The sequence below is a fragment of the Cydia pomonella genome, chromosome 10, assembly GCF_033807575.1.
Source record: "Cydia pomonella isolate Wapato2018A chromosome 10, ilCydPomo1, whole genome shotgun sequence".
NCBI classification, from domain to species: domain Eukaryota; kingdom Metazoa; phylum Arthropoda; class Insecta; order Lepidoptera; family Tortricidae; genus Cydia; species Cydia pomonella.
The window spans coordinates 22,381,578-22,402,191 of NC_084712.1; the positions used below are offsets into that span (position 1 = coordinate 22,381,578).

Genomic DNA, 20,614 nt, shown 5'->3' on the forward strand with positions numbered 1-20,614 from the left:
AAGAAAAATTGCGAAAACCGTAAATTTTTAATTACATCATATAATAAAAATATTTTCAATAATTGATATGACTCGATTGTCGTGATGGGTGAACTTTTACTTATACACCTACAGGTTTGTACGGAACCCTCGGTGCGCGAGTCCGACTCGCACTTGGCCGGTTTTTTTACGAAGCGGATGTCATGGGATTTTCCAACCCAGAGGTGTGATCGAGATCCTAAATATCTCTTAGATAAAATGATTCATAGGTTTATAAGCCCAAATATACCGGGTACCTCCTTCATTTACCATACAGACGCTTGAACAGCATCACGCGTTTAACTGACCGTAACAAAAAGAAGTAAAATGAAATCGTTCCTTTTATTCCTTTCGTTATTACTATATTTCATCAAAGTTAAAAGTGATTGCTGTAAAACGGTCACCGTAGCATTTACAAATGAAGGAAAATGCAACGAGATTGTTCCCCAGGCGGTCACTGTTCGAAACATTTACGTTGCTTATTGTAAAGTGGACGTCTGCAACGATGGTCGACCAGTCACCAATGGCTTATACTGTGGAAAGGGACCGTGCAATATTTTTGGCTGCAACTGTGACGGGGGATATGTCAAGGGAAATTGGGAGTATCCGGAGGATTCTGTGAGAAATTTTATTGACAATTATTCAAAGTATGTACATAAGGCGTGGCTTTGGAAACAGTCTTAGATTAAAAGTATATTACCTATACATGTAGGATATAATTCATTTCGTTTTTTTTTTAATAACTTACCTACTTTTATCTGTTGTATGACTTTCACTGCCCAAAATATATCTAGGTAAGTCAGAATATTATCAGCGCGTAACGATAGAAAAAGCTTGATTTTAACTTTTATGTGCACATATATTTATTGTTATACGTTTAAATATGTCCCAAAAAATGTTACAAAAATATTTTACTGTAATATTTTACTGTAAATACTGACGCTCGACAAATTTAGTACCTGGTAAGTGTTAAATGTACTTAACCAATTCCAAAAACGGGTATCGAAACAAAGACAAGAAAAACATTTTTTTTTGCATTTAATCTAACCAAAATACCGAAAAAAACTTAGGATCACCAGTAATATTTTATTCGTTACAAAAGTCGTCGGACTCCTTATTTAGCATATGCGTAGAGCTTGCTTTCGGAACTTAAACTCTAAAAAGAAAAAAAAAACACCTAGCAACTTTATATTATCATGCAAAATAACACAATGTTTTTTTTTCTTATTTAATTTTAAGGGCGCATTCCTGTGCTTAACTTAAGTTAATTTTTCAAAGAGTAAGTAATCCAAATAAGTCCATTTTTAGGGTTCCGTAGTCAACTAGGAACCCTTATAGTTTCGCCATGTCCGTCTGTCTGTCTATCTGTCTGTCTGTCCGAGGCTTTGCTCCGTGGTCGTTAGTGCTAGAAAGCTGAAATTTGGCATGGATATATAAATCAATAAAGCCGACAAAGTCGTACAATAAAATCTAAAATTTTTTTTTTAGGGTACCACCCCTACACACAAAGTGGGGGTGACTTTTTTTTTTCGCTTCAACCCTAGAGTGTGGGGTATCGTTGGAAAGGACTTTCAAAACTAATACGGGTTTTCAAGAAACATTTTTTGATAAAGTGAATATATTCGGAGATAATCGCTCCGAAAGAAAAAATTAAATGTGCCCCCCCCCCCCCTATACCTTTTGAACCATAGGTCCAAAAAATATGAAAAAAATCGTAGAAGTATAGCTTAAGAAAGACGTTAAATGAAAACTATAGCGGACATGATCAGTTTAGCTGTTTTTGAGTTATCGCAAAATGTTTTCCCTTCATAGTAAAAAGACTTACTTTAATTAGGTACTGATTATGCAAATTTGCCTATTTGTTTAACTCGGGTGAAAGGTACCATTTATTACACTTTAAGCTCCAGTTTAGCTTATTGTGACGGAAGAGTAACTACGGAACCCTACACTGAGCGTGGCCCGACATGCTCTTGGCCGGTTATTAAGTTAATCATTGATTTAAGTTTATCGAATACGGCCCTTACGAGAATATCAATATTTAATATTTCTGTTTAGTACGAGTTCATAAATGATACATAGAAATTAAAAACTTTGAATACATTTTTCATTTTTTTTTTTTCAAAGTAAGTGTTAAGTATACTTGACTGTGCCAAATTAAGGGTTAATAGAGTCTGTGCCAAGTCTGTGCGGAAAGAGATTAATGAGTCGTGAAATATATGGAAACGGAAATCAATACATTATACATATGACTCTTTCCGCACAGATTCTAAGATACATTATAGTGCACGCGTTGATCCAGTAAAGATAATGTTCATACCTATAAATAAGTTTTTGGCAAAAATATCATTCCCATACAATAGAGATAATAGAGTTCCCATGGCCACCTCCTGTCTCCATCATCAGATCAGTTCCATGTCATCTATGTCATCATAATATTGCATTGTCATCCGATTTACTTAGCTCTTCAAGTGGCATATGTCGTATGTCTTTATTTCCATTAATCAAAATTAAATGACGTATTCGGTCGGGAGCCGACGGCCTACACAACATTTTAGCTCAATCGGAAATCGGAAAGTGGGTTTTAAATTTGTTTAGCTTCCAAAATTTTACCCACACTAACATACACTAAGACTAAGTATACTAACAGGGCAAGTTAAATAAAAGCTTGTAATAATATAACTCAATTGACTGTGTGGTCAATTTATGAATAAAGTACGGGAAGCCCGGACTCCAATTTAAATTCAAAAGCGGCGGCACCCAGACGAGTCACCATCCGATATTATGTATCTGAACATGCAATTTAACGTCTTGATAATAGAGGATTTGTTCAGATCTTACCATCAGGTGAGATCGTGGTCAAACGCCTGCCTATCGTTATAAAAAAAAAAAGATATTTGTAAACACGTTGGGCGCTCCGATATATCTGATGACGACGGTAGTCGATACCTACAGTAGTCCTGCGTAAAATTTGAAAGATTCATTGTTTCGGTAAGCTCTGGGCTATTACCGCGAAAATCCAAGTTCGTCATTGAGGGCATTTTTCTCTGTCACTCATTACGTCTTAGTGAGAGTAAAAGAGAAAGATCCCCGCAATTTGCGAATTTCGATTTTCGCGGTAGGCCCCCAGGTGTACATAATGATTGTTTATGATTTATGTGCTAGATATTATGCAACCCATGAGTAATAAAGGATTATTTTTACCCTACACTCTATTGTAATTATTAATAAAATTGGAAGCACACACCTACTGTTAAAATATTGCTTTTATTGATTCAACATTCCCGCAAAACCGGCAATGATGTACGTAAGGTAAACGGAGTAATTTGATAATCGCAAACTTTCAAGCTAAACGCACCTACTTTTGTGTTGGTACTCAAAATTAAATATACATACAGTCATTTAATATCGCTAAATACCAAAAAAAAACCAAAAGAGCGCCCCTTAATCTCCCAAACTCTAAACATCTCCGATGTAAAGAACGTAATGTGTATGTATTTTAGTAGTTCATCGGCAACCGCAACTCTTAACCTTCATATTAGTATACCTTCTAAGCAACACATCGTTTTCCTCGTTATAATATAACAACAGGACTGGCTCAAGCTCGGTTGGCACGCAGCACGGCTTCGGCACAACGTCCTGAAGTTTATTCACAAGTGCCTGTACGATGGCGTGGCTGGTCGAGTTCGGGAGTGCTCCAGGGAGGCAGTCGCCGGAACAGTAGCCAGCCTCGTAGTCGTCTGGAGCGATTATCGAGTCGCTCCATCCGAGGTCTGCGAATTTGATGGTCAGCGGCCGGCGTTGGCACAGATCGTCTTCTGGCTTGCTGGGCGACGTTTCTTGTGGAGACAGTAGATCAGCTGGTGTAGCCTACAAATAAAAGACGTGCTGAGAATTGGTTTGGAACGACAGTTTCATAAAATTTTAGGTTTTTGAAGTGATTGTACAAAACTGATACGCTTAGTAGTGGTTATTATTGATATGTGGTCGGAAAAACTTCGAAGTAATATTTTTGTATGGGAATCTAAATTCGAATCCAACATGGAAGTTTCCTTTATTGTTTCCTGTGAAAATTCCTAAGAATGTTTGAACTTTTTTGAAACTTTCCGCCACTTTCACATTTTATAGCGTCTGATGCGTCTGAGCGCTGGTGGCCTAGCGGTAAGAGCGTGCGACTTGCAATCCGGAGGTCGCGGGTTCAAACCCCGGCTCGTACCAATGAGTTTTTCGGAACTTATGTACGAAATATTATTTGATATTTACCAGTCGCTTTTCGGTGAAGGAAAACATCGTGAGGAAACCGGACTAATCCTAACAAGGCCTAGTTTACCCTCTGGGTTGGAAGGTCAGATGGCAGTCGCTTTCGTAAAAACTAGTGCCTGCGCCAAATCTTGGGATTAGTTATCAAGCGGACCCCAGGCTCCCATGAGCCGTGGCAAAATGCCGGGACAACGCGAGGAAGAAGAGAAGAAGCGTCTGATGCGAATGCAGATTGTATTAAAATGTTTCAACCAAGGGCGGATCCAGCGTTATGGTCAGTTAATTGGGCCTGGGGGGGTCATGACCCTGGACCCGGTTTTGATTTCAACACCAATGTAACCGTAAAGTGTAGTCGGAGACCACAGTTACTTATTTCAGTAAAGACTTACCAGGGTCTCAAGGTCCCAGCGACCGCCATCAGCAGTTATACACAGCGCGAGCAACACGCTAATCACGACGCACCCTGCACACATCTTCAACTTGTTTCGTCCGTAAACTCTTACAGTTGGGTGCACAGACTTGGAACTGGACGTTTTAGATAGAAGAGCTCTGAGTAGAGGCTAGTGAGCCCTGGACCTCTTTGAAAAGTATCCAGGAAAATGAATTATAATTGTAACACGGACCAGTACCCCTAGTGTAAATTCAATCGACATCATAACGTGACGAACGCGTTTGCGTTAAGTCTCATTTTGTATAGGATTTTGAGTTTCCAAAACGTCCCGCTTGGCGCGCTGCGCTATTTCTAAATCACATACAGAATGAGACTAAACGCAAACGCGTACGTCACGTTTCGAAATCGAATTTATTTACACTAGGGGTACAGATGTGTCTTCATGTGTGGCACTAGCCGTGCAAGAGGGAATAAAGTGATCAGTGTGAGAAATGTGTGCGTTATTTAACTAATTTATCTCGTTTAAAGTGCAGTAGGTTCAGAACATGGATTTGAATAAAGGCGTACCGCTTTTTTGAATCACAATACTGCCATAAAATTTAATTAGCAATGTTGAGGCATTTCTCGAGGGCTTTTACCGATAAGAATCGGCGAATAGTACGTAGACAAATGCCAATCGATCACGCTCCGTAGCGTAGCGTAGTTATCTCTCTTTATCACTCTTCCATATTAGTGCGACAGAGACAGTTGCGTTTCGTTCCCTTGTCTTTCGCTCGATAGAATCACGAGTCTAAAATGCACTTAAAAAAATTGTAACAAATTATAAATTATGCTCAAAAGCTAAAAATATGAAATATGTTTGTAAAAATCGGCAATATAATGTTTGAGGGAACGTATCAAATACTTTATTTATTTATTTCAACGTACAAGAATTTAAATTCCAAAACATGATATGGTCAGACCAAGATAAGTTGGCAGCTATTTTAACAGCTCAGACAATGTCAGTGTTATTTTAAACGTCAAACCTACTTCCACCTCGCTCTCGCCTACGCTCTGTGAGAGAAGACCGCGAACTTACTGCACCTTAACATTGTTATTAAACTAATTTTGTCTCTTGTTTATCCGGGTTTTTCCGTGATCCATAATTTTAATAGGGATGAACGCTTGCCAAGAGTGCGACGATGTTGGGAATTAACGCTCCAAATAACAGTATACTGTATACTATACGAATTATGTCTCGACAAACGAAATGTATAATTAAAATAGATTTTGACGACCCGTCTGGCCTAGCGTGTGGTGACCCTGCCTATGAAGCCGATGGTCCGGGGTTCAAATCCTGGTAAAGGCATTTATTTGTGGGGTGAGCACGGATATTTGTTCCTGAGTCATGGTTGTTTTCTGTGTATTTAAGTATTTATATATTATATATATCGTTGTCTAAGTACCCACAACACAAGCCTTCTTGAGCTTACTGTGGGGTTTAGTCAATTTGTGTAATAATGTCCTGTAATATTTATTTATTTAAGATAAGTCGATGGAAGCCCACAAAATAAATGTAGTAATTTAGAACTTACTCCCAACGATAAAAAACCGGCCAAGTGCGAGTCGGACTCGCGCACGCAGGGTTCTGTACTATTTGTTGCACACGTTTGTTGTTTGGGAGGCCCGCTTGAATATTTATTTTATCCTGTTTTTAGTATTTGTTGTTATATCAGCAACAGAAATACATCTGTGAAATTTCAATTGTCTAACTGACCGAAGAGGTGGCGGCTTCCTCGCACAACGTATCAGTATTGCGATACAACGAGGAAATGCCGCCAGCATCCTTGGTACAATGCCTCAAGGGCCTATTTTAGATATAAGCTAGTTATAGTAATCATCTGTATATATACATTATGTATATTGTTATTGTAAATAAAGACAACTGTCTAGCTATCACGGTTCATGAGATACAGCCTGGTGATAGACAGACGGACGGACAGTGGAGTCTTAGTAATAGGGTCCCGTTTTTACCCTTTGGGTACGGAACCCTAATAATAAATCCTGCAAAATAATTTTACAGTACATATGGTGCTACTTTACCGCACTAGTGCGCAAATTAGCATATTACGTTACTGTGTCAAACATTTAAAGGGCCATATGTACTGTAAAACGTTGTACGATACATGTGCGAATAGATAATTCGCAATTCGTGTCGATTTAAAATACTCCCTTCGGTCGTGTTTTAATTTATCGTCACACGTTTCGAATTTCCTATTTTTCGCACTTGTATCGTAATGTACTATTAATACACTACTTATACACTTTGTAACTTGAACTCACTTTATGATTTAAATCCGAAGGCGGGGCCAAAAGATATTTACAAAAATATATTAAAAGCGGATTGATTTTAAAATTAAAAAAAGTATTTGGGATATGGAACGCATATAAAACTCAAAAATGCGCGTTTTCCCAGAGATAAGACCTAGCTAGATCGTGTTATGGAGCTAGAAGAGCATTAGAATGCCAAAAGCTACTTTGCGAGTCGAGGGGTCTTGCTACTCTGGTAATCTTATTTGCAAGAAAGTATGGTCAAGTTTGGTATGAAATAAAAGTGCTCGGCTTACACATTTATAATAATGTTTTCAATTTAACCATTTTAATTTAATTAGCAAGATATGAACAAAATAACATAATATGGGTTCAAATTTGACATTTGACAAGAAAGATGGCTTACCACAGATAGGTACAGTTTATTTTATTTTTAATGGTTACTTTAAGTCCAAAGAGTATAGTGAGGCTTAAATCTATCAGTTAAGGTAAACCAAAGGTAAACTCTCTATGATGTATTCACTAACCACGTGTTACAACCGGCATTGGGGCATCGTTGCTCTCTGGTGACACTCGCGGATATGAGGTGGCGTTCTCGAAATAAATTATAATATTTAGTTTTAGAACAAAACATATTAATTTAATACTTATAATAAATAATAATATAATAATAAAAACATTTATTTCAGACCAGGTTGATCCATATAGGGTTAGTTACAGAGTATGTTAATAACTATGTTAGTGGCACAGTACAAAAACAAAAGCAAAAAATAAAATAAAAAATATACTCGTATAAATGGTACAAGTATTGCCAGGGACAAGCAGGGCAGAGAACCTGCTCTACTTGGCCCTGCCAATCGCCACTTCCACCCAGTAGCGAGTGAGAGGAGAGTCGAGGCGCTCTGCCAACTCCCTTAGAAGGCCGTTGCTGCTGCCCCGCACACGATTCAGCAGTGATCCAACTCTTTTTCTCCTGATGGCGAAAAAGTCATCGATACGCGCCTCAGCAAACATTCTGGATGCACTGTTATGTCTCGGCAGCCGCAACAACATTCTGAGGATGTTGTTATATTGCACGCGAATTGAGTTGTAGGCTCTCTGTGTAAATCTCACCCACAGACTACACGTGTAGAACGTCTGACAGTAGGCCTTGAAAAGCGTCAATTTGACTTCGTTACTACAACGTGCGAATCTGCGGGCGATCATGTTGCCCCGTACAGCCATCGCTCTCCTCTCCCTCTCCATATCCGGGTCATCGCTCAGGTTACTGGTGAGCATATGACCAAGATATTTAACCCTTATAAAATTAACTGTACGTCAAATGGCGGAAATGAAACTTTTTTCAGGCATGTCACGCATCCGTAGTTTTTTTAATTCATAAAGTCGGGGGCGATAAGGACCATGCTCGTTGGAGGATCTGCCATCTTGTGGCCTAAATCGGAAATAAACTTGACATTGACACTTCACGTTAAATCAGGTGTTGCCCCCTACAGTTCACACACGCTACCATGCTCGTTGTAGGTTCTGCCATCTTGTGGCGTAAATTATTAACTTAAAATTGACATTTACATTTCGCGCCAATAAACAGAGGGCTCTTGTGCTGCCCCCTACAGTTCATGCACGCTCCTTAATGCCTTATCGTTCGATACCAACGAACATGCGAGAATTGTCACAATTGAAATAAAATATCATCTCGACTGATATTAGAATAAACAGAATAGAGGCCCAATAATTTCTTTTTTTATAGATTCGATAATATTCGTTTATTATTTCATAGATTCGATATTTGTAATTGTTTTTTTTTTTTAATTTATTGTTTGTAAAAATGGACATGTAAAAGTGCCCCTGTGGCCTATTTGCTGAATAAATGTTTGATATTTGATATTTCAGAGATGTTCGAAATTTGAATGTCATTAACAAATCGATTTTGATAAAGTAGGTAATGAAGGTAATGAAGTAATAATACAGTTTGCCCGAATAATTAATCAGTGCATTTTATTTTATTATTATGTTATTATTTATTGCTCTCGTCCTACTTTTATGCGTATCCGAAATTCTCATATATGTTCATATTGATTTGTCTTTCACCTGTATAATGTTTGATCCTTTCGCATTTTCTCAAAGGTTAGCTGGAAGAGATCCCTTTTAGGGATAAGTTCGCCTTTGTACATTTTTTTTTGTGTTTTGTCTGTTTTATGTTAACCTGTTTATGTGCAATAAAGTGATATACATACATACATACATATGTATGTATACCTACTCCTCTTTGGTGCACCTAGCTGTACCTTCAGTAAACTCTTTTAAAAACAGACTTGACATTTTTTTTATAAATGGACAAAATACAATTACGACATTGATGTGCGCGTATCAGCTATAAGCTGCGTGTATTCATATAGATTTTAAAATAACTTTGTATAATAAATAATAACATTTTCACAGATAAGAAATTAGCTGTAACAAAACAGTTTATCTTAATGCTAGCTATCATTTGTGGACTTTGAAATCATCATAGAGGGTTTATGATATGTGTGTAGATAACACTGAACTATTACCTATTATGGCTATTATGGTAGATAAAATATATTTTAATTACAGTAGAACGGGCCTTACGGGCACTAAGAATGGGGCCAGTATAGCGGTGTCATGACTGTCACGCACACGAATCCGAGGACCTACCATGAACCACGTTCGACGTGTTTCCTCTCTGTCACACTTGTAAATCCGTAGGTAAGTGTGACAGGGAGGCAACACGTCGAACGTCTTTACCGGTAGGCCTTCCGAGCCAATCGTGCAGTCTAACGCCACAACGCGATTGGTTGATGAGTTCGCATAAAGTACGCGATTGGTCGCAACTAGTTGCGAATTGGCTCGAATTCGTGAGTGACACCACTGAACTAGCACCATTCTTAGTGCCCGTAAGGCCCGTCCGTCCGAGCTTGTAACAATAACGTTTATCGGCATCCACAACTCTTCACCTTCATGTTAGAATGATTTCTAAGCACCACATTGCTTTCCTCCGAAAGATATAACAAAGCAACAGGCTCAAGCTCGGTCGGCACGCAACACGGCTTCGGTGCAGCGTTCTGTAGTTTATTCAAAAGTGCTTGGACGATCGCGTGGTTGGTCGTGTTCGGGAGTTTCTCTGGTAGACAGTCGCCGGAACAGTAGCCAGCATCGTAGTCATAAGGTGCGAGTATCCAGTCGCTCCATCCGAGGTCTGCGAACTTTACGGTCAGCGGCCGGCGTTGACACAGCTTGTCTTCTGACTTGCGCGTGATGACTTGCTCGGCTGGTTTGCTAGGCATTGGGATTACTAGTGGAGGCAGGTCGGCTGGTGTAGCGAGCTTGTGTTTTGGTTTACTTGTGGTGACTTGCTCGGCTGGCTTGCTGGACATTGCAACTTCTGGTGGAGATAGTAGGTCCTCGGTTGGTGTAGTCTAAAAATAGAAGAATTGCTGAAAAACGGTCTTATGGTACGAGATTTTACACTTATTAATATTGTGCCGTTTGCAACTTTTCAAAATTGAGAAATTTTCGCATGTTAATATTTCGAAAATTTCTCATATTTTTGAAATTCTCATGCTTTAAAAGTGGGTAGTTGTTGTTCTAAAAAGTGTGCATGAGAATGATACGTTTCTGCACTAGAGCATTTTACTTTCCCAGTTCGTTTTTTCATTCATATAAGCAATTAAAATTTGATATTAAATGGATTGTTGTACAATTTTCATACTATTATTTAACTATTATATTAATTTGGAGTGGGGAATTCCATAAAAGTCACCAAAGTACTAAAAAATTACTAAATCTTCTAACTCCTATAGAAAGTGATGCTCAAGCAACTTGCTAGTTAATGGCTGGTTTGAGTATATGTTTGAGAGCAGCAAAAAATAATGAGCACGTGTTTTGATATATCAGCTGAAACTCATGTTTTCCTAAAAAAATCGTTATGGAAGTTTTATAATATCTTATCGCTAAAGTTACACATAAAGACGGGTGTTTTATTAGGAAAACTTGAGTTTAAGGAGATATAACAAAACACGTGTACATTATTTTTTCCTGTTCTCAAAAATATACTCAAACAAGCCATTAACTAGCAAGTTGCTTGAGCATCACTTTCTATAGGAGTTAGAAGATTTAGTAACTTTTTAATACTTTGGAGGACAATTTCTCCCAATAGGTTGAGTTTGGGCAGTTAAAAAAATACGTGTCCGTTATTTTAGACTACTCTATAACATATATAAATATAAATCAAATCGGAACCGGACAGTTGGGTACTTTTCCTTGTAAGTCATATTTTTTGGAAATACACATGTATTTTACTTTCCTCGTAGGTATTCGAAATGAAAAGTAGAGTGTTTAACTCGGGTGAAAGACTCTTTCATCCCTTGGTTAACAAGCTAATGTATGGGAATCGAAATTGGAATCCAAAATGAAAGTTACCAATTTTTTTTTTTCTAAATTTAAGTATTAAACTTTTGAAGATTTAGGAAACATTCCGCAACTTGCATCTGCAGGGATACGTCATTGTCTTCGCGAATGCGAATGCGTCTGCCGCGAATGCAGAAAGATGCTAATAGGGATGTTTTTTGTTATAACATAGGAGGCAAACGAGCAGACGGATCACCTGATGGTGAGCTATTACCACCGCCCATGGACACCGCAACACCAGAGGGTTGTAAGTGCGTCAGGTGTATGTTAGGGATGATGAGACATGGGTCAAAATTCTTATCGTTGTCTTGTTTCTACCCACTCTGTCACGCTTGTATTCATTTATATTTTAAAAAGTCGAGTTGCATGTATTCCTGGCTATATATATATATATATATATATATATATTAAATTTTGAATATATGAGAAAAATAAAAACTTAATTTCATCCCATACAAAAAGCTCCACTCCGTTACATTTTTGGGCACTGAAATAATGCAATGGGACCTATATGGATAGACACTTGATCCTCAAAACAAACGTGATCGACTGATACCATAATAAAAACTTGTCATGTAGTCTATTCTATTTCATCTCTGGGAACTTGGGGTTAATAGGATATATTTTATTTATAAGATTTTTTACATATAACTAAGTAAATATTATATAACAGTATTATTATATAACACTTATACATAAAAACTAATTATATTATATAAAACTTTTTAACGAAAAATAAAACCGACTTCAAATATTACCAAAAGAGCCATACATGTACCTATAACATTTGAAGAGTTCTCTCGATTTCTCCAAGATCCCATCATCAGACCCCGACTTGGTGCCAACGGGACCATCTCGGGGTTATAACCGTTCGATTAAAAAAAATATTTGAAAATCTGTTCACGATTCTCGGAGATATCTAGTAACATACATACAAAAAAAAAACAGTCGAATTGAGAACCTCCTCCTTTTTTAAAGTCTGTTAAAAATACCTCCCCAAAGCTACCCGCTTCTGGAATGCTGGCAGCGTTGCTCCTTTGCACCACCAGGCATCACTGAGCAAAGAAGCAGCCCGCCCTGTGGTCGCCCGAGATATCTATTAGTCTGACCAACACTTCCTTTATGAATTGTTTTGTGTCGGGAATTGCTTTGCCTACTTTTTCTTTAGTACGTATATACCAATATTTCGGTTTAGACTTACCAGTGTCTCAAGGTCCGGTGGAGCGCCATCAGCATCAGTTATACACAGCGCGAGTAGCACGCTAACGACGCACGCGCAACTCTTTATACGCATCTTCAACTTTTCCACGTTCCGTTCGAAGACACACAGTTAGGCACAGTGCCTACGGCAATAGAATCGGTTTAGGTAACGGGGAAAGCTCTAAGAGCGTCCAGAAAAACTCTGAATGGAGGCTAGACTTCTTTTAAAATATCTATCCCGAAGAATTAATTAAAATACGGGCAAGACGTGACCTCACGCGTGGCACTAGTCGTGCAAGAGTGACCGGTGTGAGAAAAGCGTTCGTTATTTAACTGATTTCTCTTTGTTATTAAATTAATTTTATCGGTTGTTTATTCGGGTTTTCCCGTGAACGATAATTTTAATCGGGATGAACGCTTGCCAAGAGTATGACGACGTTGGGAATTATCGCTCTATTCAAAATCTGTAGGACATTTATATCTCGCCAAACAAAAATGTAAAATTAGTATAAGTTCTTGGAAGCCCACAAAATAAAGGTCGTAATTTAAAACTGACTTGTCGGTATAAAAGCCCTCGATGGTTAAAATTAAACTCAGCCCTGCAAAATAATTTCAGTACACCATATACCTACAGGATGTTTATTTACCTGCAATAATTTACGGGGTAAATATATAGGACATACTGAGCAACTTTTACACTGGGACCAGCCCCTAAATCACGAAAAAAAAATTGGCTGTTTCATACATTTTCGCTGTCTGAATTTGTCATTTTCTATGGGAGAGTTGGTTTTTTCCGGAGTTGGTCCCATGGCCAAAATTGCTCAAAATGACCTGTATTTTCAGCCCGTAATTATTACAGGTGACTAAATAAACAACCTGTATTATACTTTTCACTATACCAGGTGGTAAATGCTATCTTGACTGTTCAAAAACTGATGAGAGAAGTTACATTTTATCCACAAAGGTGGCAAAGAAATTTGATGCAATTTTAGTTAATTGTTTCCTTGTGTGTGCTGGTAGAATTGACCTTTAAATAATGGATTTCAATGATAAATATTTACTACCATTCATTTCGAGTGGATTTGGTTTGATATTTTGAGTTTGATGTTTAACCACATACATACATGTTTTATGTATGTATGTGGTTATAGCCTATAGGTGTGGTGAAAATATTTGTTTCACTCGGAGGCAAAATTTGTTTAAACCTCGTGCCTTGAAACCCTCACAACGCTCAAGGTTCCACTTTTCGAACCACTCGCTACGCTCGTGGTTCAATTTTAGGATTTTCCCCTTGCTCGGGTATCAATATTAGTAGGTACGAGAGGTTAAATAACAACTTTACCCCCTTGTAAAACAAATAACTATTAATAAAGTAGGTACGAGGTATCACTTCAGTCAGAATCACAAGCTTTAACCTATTTCGGGAGGCAGAGGCTCAATCCCACTACCTAAATGTGTTACAAACCTAATACACCGGTTTATTACTCATAAATTTTATAATACGAAATGTAACATAAAGTTTGAAGCAATAAAGATTTCTTATTTTTTTAATTTATTACTTCATGCTCAATCCGAAGGCCCACGGGGACAAATCTATTTGACTAGAACAATATCATCCTTATTGCTTAATTACTAAATAATTCTCAGTAACAAATCTAAAGCTATTCTTAATTTTAGCGCGATCCCGGCTGCATGCGAAAGGACCCCGGGGTCCCATTTCGCAACCTTATCTTCGGATTTCTATCGGAATTTGTCGCAGGCACAGGTTTAGAGAAAAGCGATTTTCGTCTGGTCTGCCCTCACCAGAGGTCTTATTGGGATTAGTCCGGTTTCCTAAGTTGTTTTTCATCGACTGGTAAATATTCCGTAAATAAGTTTGAAGACTTGATAACCGGGGGTCAAACGTGCGACGTCCGGTTTGAAAGTGACATGCCCTCGCCAACAGCGATTCTTAGTAAAAACATATTATTATAAACTTATAAAGGAATTGTTTTATATTTATTATAATAATAGAATACGTACACAAGCCGACCTGTAATGAACAAAAAGGCATTGTGAGAATAATTGTTGTTTTATTATCAGTATATAAAAGCGTGCAGACTAGAATCGCTATACAAACACGATCAGTCGGCTGTAAAAGAATGCAGATTATTTTCATATATTTCTCCTTACTTAACTTCGTGACAGTGAAAAGCGAATGCTGCGGCACATTCACCATTTCATTCGTACCGAAAAGAAATGAATTCGGCCCGTGCGACACACACGTTCAGTACGGCTATAGACACACGGAATTTGTCTATGGCCAACCGGGCCGGGTCCGCCCCGGTCCGTGCAAGGTCAAAGTGTGCAACGATGGCGAACCGACCGTCGGCATGTACTGCGGGAAAGGACCGTGCAACGTATTCGGCTGCAATTGCGACGGAGGGTGCATTAAAGGGCATCCTGATTATCCAGAGGATCCTGTGAGGAATTTTATGGATTATTATTCGATATCGGTGGATCTCGCTACTAAACCCCCCACCACCACTACCCCTAAACCTCCACCTAAGAAATGCTTTTATGGAAAATGAGATTCAGAAAACGCCTGCGTAATATCTACAAGCAATGGGCTGCATCGTCAGCATCTGCTCTTAAGATTAAAGGGAAATATTTTTTTGGAAAAGATTAGTTTTTTTTTAATGTACCACTTGAAAAACGACAACCAACAGCATAGAAAATAACTGTGTTCTGCCATGCGCATTTAGTGTGGTTCAGCCGTACATTCTCTATTTGTTAAATTAAATGTTTTTTCACCACACTAACTGGTAAAGGCCGTCTTGATTGTTCGAAAATGAATGAGAAAGTTGAATTTTATGCACATGTGGGGCAAAGTAATCAGATGCGTCAGATGCTAATTTTAAGTTTCCTTCTGTTAGCTAGTAAAATTGATTTTAAAATAATGATTTATAATTTTTTTAATTACATTTATTTGGATTTGATTTGATCTTTTTGGTATTTTATAGTTAGTAGGTGTTTTCCTCGCGTTGGTGTGGCGAAAAATGTTGTGTTCCGTTCGGAGGCAGTTTGTTTAACCCTCGTGTCGTAAAACCCTTGCAAAACTCAACATTCCACTTTTAGAACTACTCGCTACGCTCGTGGTTCAATCTTGGAATCTTTTCCTTGCTCGGGTATGAATATTAGCACGAGCAGTTAATGAACAACTTTACCCCTTGTAAAACAAATAACTATTACAGTACATATGGGGCTACTTTATAGCACTAGTGCGAGAAGTAGCATATTACGTTACTGTGTCGAACATTTAAAGGGCCATATGTACTGTAAAACGTTGTACGATACATGTGCGAATAGGTAATTCGCAACTCGTGTCGATTTAAAACACTCCCTTCGGTCGTGTTTTAATTTATCGCCACTCGTTTCGAATTTCCTATTTTTCGCACTTTTATCGTAATGTACTATTTTAATTAAATATTAGTCATTTATATTTTACAAGCATGAAGATAAGAACAAATCATGTTTTTTTCAATATATAATAAATAATAAACAATATCAGCGTATGTTCCACATTTAATTAGTCATTATAGATCACATTCTATATTAGTATGTAGTTAAATATGCTTTGCTTGCTAAATTAAACATATATATATATATATATATATATATTTTTTTTTAATTTATTTAGGAAACAAACAGTCACATATTAATATATATAAGCTTTATTTTAAATATTAAAATAAGGTATAGGTTAACGGCACCAATCATGGGACATTTTTGGAGTATTTTTGATATTTCACCGACACCCGTAAAATATCTAGGTACCGCTTTATGCCCTAAAAACTGAATGTCCTTTTCGTCATTTATTTTTTCTATGTATATATTTATTTATTTATTTTATTTAATCTTTATTGCACAAAAGAAAACAATCTTATAGTACAAAAGGCGGACTTAATGCCACGAGGCATTCTCTACCAGTCAACCTTAATGCAAACTGCTGCAATTAGTTTCAAAATTATTAACAAATTAAAACTGTAGTTTTTGGTCGAGTCATGGGATGTATGGTGCCATTAATTTTCAAAGTAACAAATATCAATGAAAAATTAAACTTAAGCAGCTCTTTGGCTCTTGTTTATGGTAAAATGTTGCCAGCAATAAAAAACTGATGTTTAATACTTGTTTTACAGGATTAGTCTATACCATCCCATTACTGGTGCCAGTTTAGGGGTGTTTACTATATTATCAATATTATTATAATTTAGAGTGTAAATGACTAGATTGGGTAGCAAATCTCACTAAAATGGATAAGTAATTTATTTTTTAATTGGGAATTTCTTCCTCTATTGCGAGTATTTACATTTCAAGTGTTAAAACGTCATACGTACATGACATGATAATTTGAATTATTAGTTCACTACATATATTGAATAATTTTTTAAATCGCTTTCAGACATATCGGAGCGCATGCGTTTAAAAATATCTGAACATGTCTCTTTTGTCAAGCAACATGCGTTAGAATCCGTATTAAGACATTTTTTTTTAAACTAACTAGAAACCTAGCAGCCGCCATTTTAGAACGACCATTGACATATATCCAAGGATGGGCCTTACGGGCAATAAGAATGGGGCCAGTACAGCGTTGTCACGCAGCCAATAGTGTAGGACGGGCCTTTCCTTAGAATATGTGAATGAGAACAACATTCTGAAATAGCCGATGATATTATAACTATATAAAGGTTATAGGCATTCTAAAATTGAGGCGCTTACCTTGTACACATTGCACAAGTTGCCTTTAATCGCCCCTAGGCAAGCGAGAAATGTGTGCACGTTAGCAACAAGAATGACAAAGATAACAGATTTCTTTGTAGATATAAAAATAGATATGGATGTATTTTTGGGCTCCTTATGTATGAGTAAAACCTATCTATAATTATATAATATCATTGGAAAGAACATGAAATATGACATAAATTAATTCAGTGTCGTTTTAAAATGAGATTTCGTGAGACTCTTAATATTCTTAGAACTAAACATTATTAGCAACAAACAACTTAGGCAATTCAGATTCTAAACGAATAACCCTTACTACCGACTTCAGATTCAAATCAAAAGGTTCCATAGGAATGTCTTTGGGATTGAAGCTTTCTGTAAATGTACTGTAATATGATATCAACTCGTGCGAATGGTCACCATCTAAATCTGCAATCATTAGCGAGTTGTCCTGATACTGCAAATCTGGCTGGCATATGGGCTGAGGAGTTGGAGTATCCACCGAACCCCTCACACATATTTGCATGATATCCGTCTGACTTACATTCACATTATGTGTCTGCATATTATCAAATGACACTAACACAATCCGTTCTGATATATCATAAGCACTGAAATTCTCATATTTGATAGATGATGATATAGAAGCAACATCAAACAGGGGCTGGGAGTGAAAAATATCGTAAGCATTCTTCGGGCTATGATTCTGCACATTATACTGGATATTGGTGACTGTGTGCGCACTCTTTGGTATGTGTGCGCTGTTCCATTGTCATAACTTCAGAACGAATCCTCGTATAGAGTTAGCAAATGCAAAAGTACTGGGTCTCATTGCATATACAAAATTTGCTGAGTATTCCCAACTAATATTCATTGAATTATTTCTTCCCAGCCACAGTTTAAGCTTGACTTGGCAGTTGTTTGGGCATTCTCCAAAATTCTCTACAACCAACTTTCCAGGTCCATTATTAAATATCTCTCTAGTATTACCAATACTCTTCTTCAAGCTTATTTTCTGCTTCTTAGTAGCATTTGTTATCGGGGAAACATGACTGACCACAGTCTGGTCTAACTTAGCCAATTTCCTGCTCAGAGCGGAATATGAGGTCCACCTGAAGGCTTCCGAAGACCCATTTTTGCAAAGATAGGTTATGTTTACCAAATCTGACTCGGTAAGTAGTTTTACTGACAAGCAGTCTTCTATAGTCATCGGTTCACCTATGATGTTGCCGGTAGCACCAGAAATGATAAGCAAGGAGTTGTGGTTAGTGTTAGGCTGAACCGTAGCAACTGTCAACAGGTCATACACCTTGTCTTTATCCATGTCTTTCAACAGAATTGGGAAGTCTATAGTTACAATATCACTAAACACATTACCATGTCTATGTATGTACCAGTAATAAGTCCCGGAGATTGGGTTTATAGCTGCCAGCAAGCCTTGCGAGCCTGCTACAATGCAATCCTTCTGCTTATCTCGGTTAACATCTATAAGGTGACAGTTGATTTCGGTCGGAATCCTTTCCTCACGAGTATACCAACCGACCTTACCCGAGTTTCCCACAATCAACAACACACCATTCACAATTTCGTTATCCGGATGCACCATGTGGTTACCTCTGTAAATGAAAATTAAGTTCTTTGTGTTGGGCGCGACTCCATCCACAACTTGCATAGCACCAGATAGCTCAATATCCTCATAGGGCAATTCCCAACTAGTAGTTTTGTCTTGCCATTCGTTATTCGCGCAACTATTTAGCTCCGAGCACGGAATACCCCACAAATACACCACTACAGTGAATATACAGGCCAGTATTGACGCTACGAAGGCGAAGCGACGCGGGAGCGACATCTCATTCGAGCTATCGGATTGTAAAAAACTCAAGTTATCCATAGTGCTTTCTACTGTGTTTTCATTTGTGTTAAAGTCATCCATATCACTCAAGCTGATGTTCTTCGCATGTTTGAGACCACTGTTGATGTCCAGATCGCTGCTACCGATGACTTTTGTGGTACCTTCTTTCCGCTCATCATCAGAATCGGATTCGGTAAGTATTTGCTTCAGTGGCGCGTAGATACCGCTATTTCCATTGACTGACATAGCGTTTACATTAATGTTATTTTTCACATTGTTTATTTTAAGCGCGAATTGTTTAATTCTGCAAATTTATTTATAGCTTTGGTGAATAAATAAATGCTGCGGATCAATACAATCAGTGTTGCTAGGTGAGCAGAAAAGAAATTTCGTATTCTAGTGTCAAAATTTACGAAGTAACTATATAATTAATAATACCGAAGAAAAAAATATCGTACGCCTATCAAAAAAGCCCCTTTTTACCCTTTAAATTTCTTGAAAAATAAGCTTAAATGTCCAATATATAATAAATAAAACATAGTTTTCGTCGAAATTGCGCAAAAATCAGTTTTTTATTTGAGTATTTTTGCAATAAATCTAAACGGTTTAAAAGAAATTTCGACATTTTTAACGTTAACTAAGGACCCAAACACGCAATGCTTATTGTGGCCTATTTCTGAATAGGAAAGTGCCGTATTTTGCTTTAAATATTTTGGGTAGCATCTTCCAAGGGCTGAAATTATCGTACTTTTGCGTACGATAATGCTCTTTGGACCGTATATCGTACAGGAGCCCATATTATCGTACACGTAGGTACGATAGCAATCGTAAGCCTGGTAACACAGAATACAATAGTACGGCCATAGATCTAGTATATTTTCTATAGATGTGCTAAACGCGTGCACCTGTGAGGGACAGAACATACGCAACGCGACAAAATTAAAAACACGTTTAACATTCCTGACAACATACCACAAACAACCAACGTAATTTGGTCGGCATATTTGTTGCCCACCATAAACCATGCAAAAATTTACGGTGAATAAAAAAAATGAGACTGTGACAAGGACAAACAATAATAGCGCTTTCTCTGCTTCTTCTACTGAAATATCATAGATGGCAGGATCAACTAGATCATCTAGTATCTCGTATAGCACATCTAGTCTAGATGTGCTGTACACGTGCGTCCGTAAGGAACCCTCCCACCCCACCCCTATAAACCTGAGAACATTCGTTCCTGAAGACCTAAAATCGTGAAATTTTGTGTGATAGCAGTGATATACAACAACAATTAAAAAAACAAACCATGTTTCCAAGTGCAGATTCAAACCTGAGGACCGAACCACGTTCGACGTGTTGCCTCTCGTCGTTCTTCTGGTTCACGTAAACCAGCCAAC

The 20,614-nt window shown here is 37.7% G+C and overlaps 4 protein-coding genes across 6 annotated transcripts; all 4 read right to left on the reverse strand.

Annotated features, from left to right (window-relative positions):
* Positions 1-3,209: 3,209 nt before the first annotated feature.
* LOC133522436 (bone morphogenetic protein 8B-like) lies at positions 3,210-5,404 on the reverse strand. Of its 3 annotated transcripts, none has more exons than XM_061857789.1 (3): positions 5,086-5,404; positions 4,665-4,853; positions 3,210-3,885 (listed from the first exon to the last, which is right to left on the reverse strand). In XM_061857789.1, the coding sequence occupies exons 2-3, from the start codon at positions 4,746-4,748 to the stop codon at positions 3,523-3,525; spliced, it is 447 nt and encodes a 148-aa protein (XP_061713773.1). In that variant the 5' UTR covers positions 4,749-4,853; positions 5,086-5,404; the 3' UTR covers positions 3,210-3,522. The 3 variants fall into 3 exon arrangements, with proteins under 3 accessions (XP_061713773.1, XP_061713772.1, XP_061713771.1); XM_061857788.1 differs by having other exon boundaries at positions 4,665-4,906; XM_061857787.1 differs by lacking the exon at positions 5,086-5,404 and having other exon boundaries at positions 4,665-5,079.
* A 1,861-nt stretch (positions 5,405-7,265) lies between these two features.
* Positions 7,266-13,290, reverse strand: LOC133522437 (bone morphogenetic protein 4-like). The gene is made up of 2 exons (XM_061857790.1): positions 12,606-13,290; positions 7,266-10,413 (listed from the first exon to the last, which is right to left on the reverse strand). Exons 1-2 carry the CDS (start codon positions 12,696-12,698, stop codon positions 9,928-9,930), a joined length of 579 nt encoding a protein of 192 aa, XP_061713774.1. The 5' UTR covers positions 12,699-13,290; the 3' UTR covers positions 7,266-9,927.
* Positions 7,817-8,254, reverse strand: LOC133521766 (uncharacterized). The gene has a single exon (XM_061856835.1). The coding sequence runs from the start codon at positions 8,252-8,254 to the stop codon at positions 7,817-7,819; it is 438 nt and encodes a 145-aa protein (XP_061712819.1).
* A 4,636-nt stretch (positions 13,291-17,926) lies between the features above and the next one.
* LOC133522439 (protein FAM234B-like) lies at positions 17,927-19,600 on the reverse strand. The gene has a single exon (XM_061857792.1). It carries the CDS (start codon positions 19,461-19,463, stop codon positions 18,138-18,140), a length of 1,326 nt encoding a protein of 441 aa, XP_061713776.1. The 5' UTR covers positions 19,464-19,600; the 3' UTR covers positions 17,927-18,137.
* Between the last annotated feature and the right edge of the window lie 1,014 nt (positions 19,601-20,614).

Coding starts and splice junctions, on each gene's coding strand:
- LOC133521766 (XM_061856835.1), bottom strand. CDS start 8,254: ATGCTCACCAGTAACCTGAGCGATGACCCGGATATGGAGAGGGAGAGG.
- LOC133522439 (XM_061857792.1), bottom strand. CDS start 19,463: ATGTCAGTCAATGGAAATAGCGGTATCTACGCGCCACTGAAGCAAATA.
- LOC133522437 (XM_061857790.1), bottom strand. CDS start 12,698: ATGCGTATAAAGAGTTGCGCGTGCGTCGTTAGCGTGCTACTCGCGCTG. Junction 10,414..12,605: donor CACCGGACCTTGAGACACTG/GTAAGTCTAAAC, acceptor TTCTATTTTTAG/ACTACACCAACCGAGGACCT.
- LOC133522436 (XM_061857789.1), bottom strand. CDS start 4,748: ATGTGTGCAGGGTGCGTCGTGATTAGCGTGTTGCTCGCGCTGTGTATA. Junction 3,886..4,664: donor GCTGGGACCTTGAGACCCTG/GTAAGTCTTTAC, acceptor TTTTATTTGTAG/GCTACACCAGCTGATCTACT.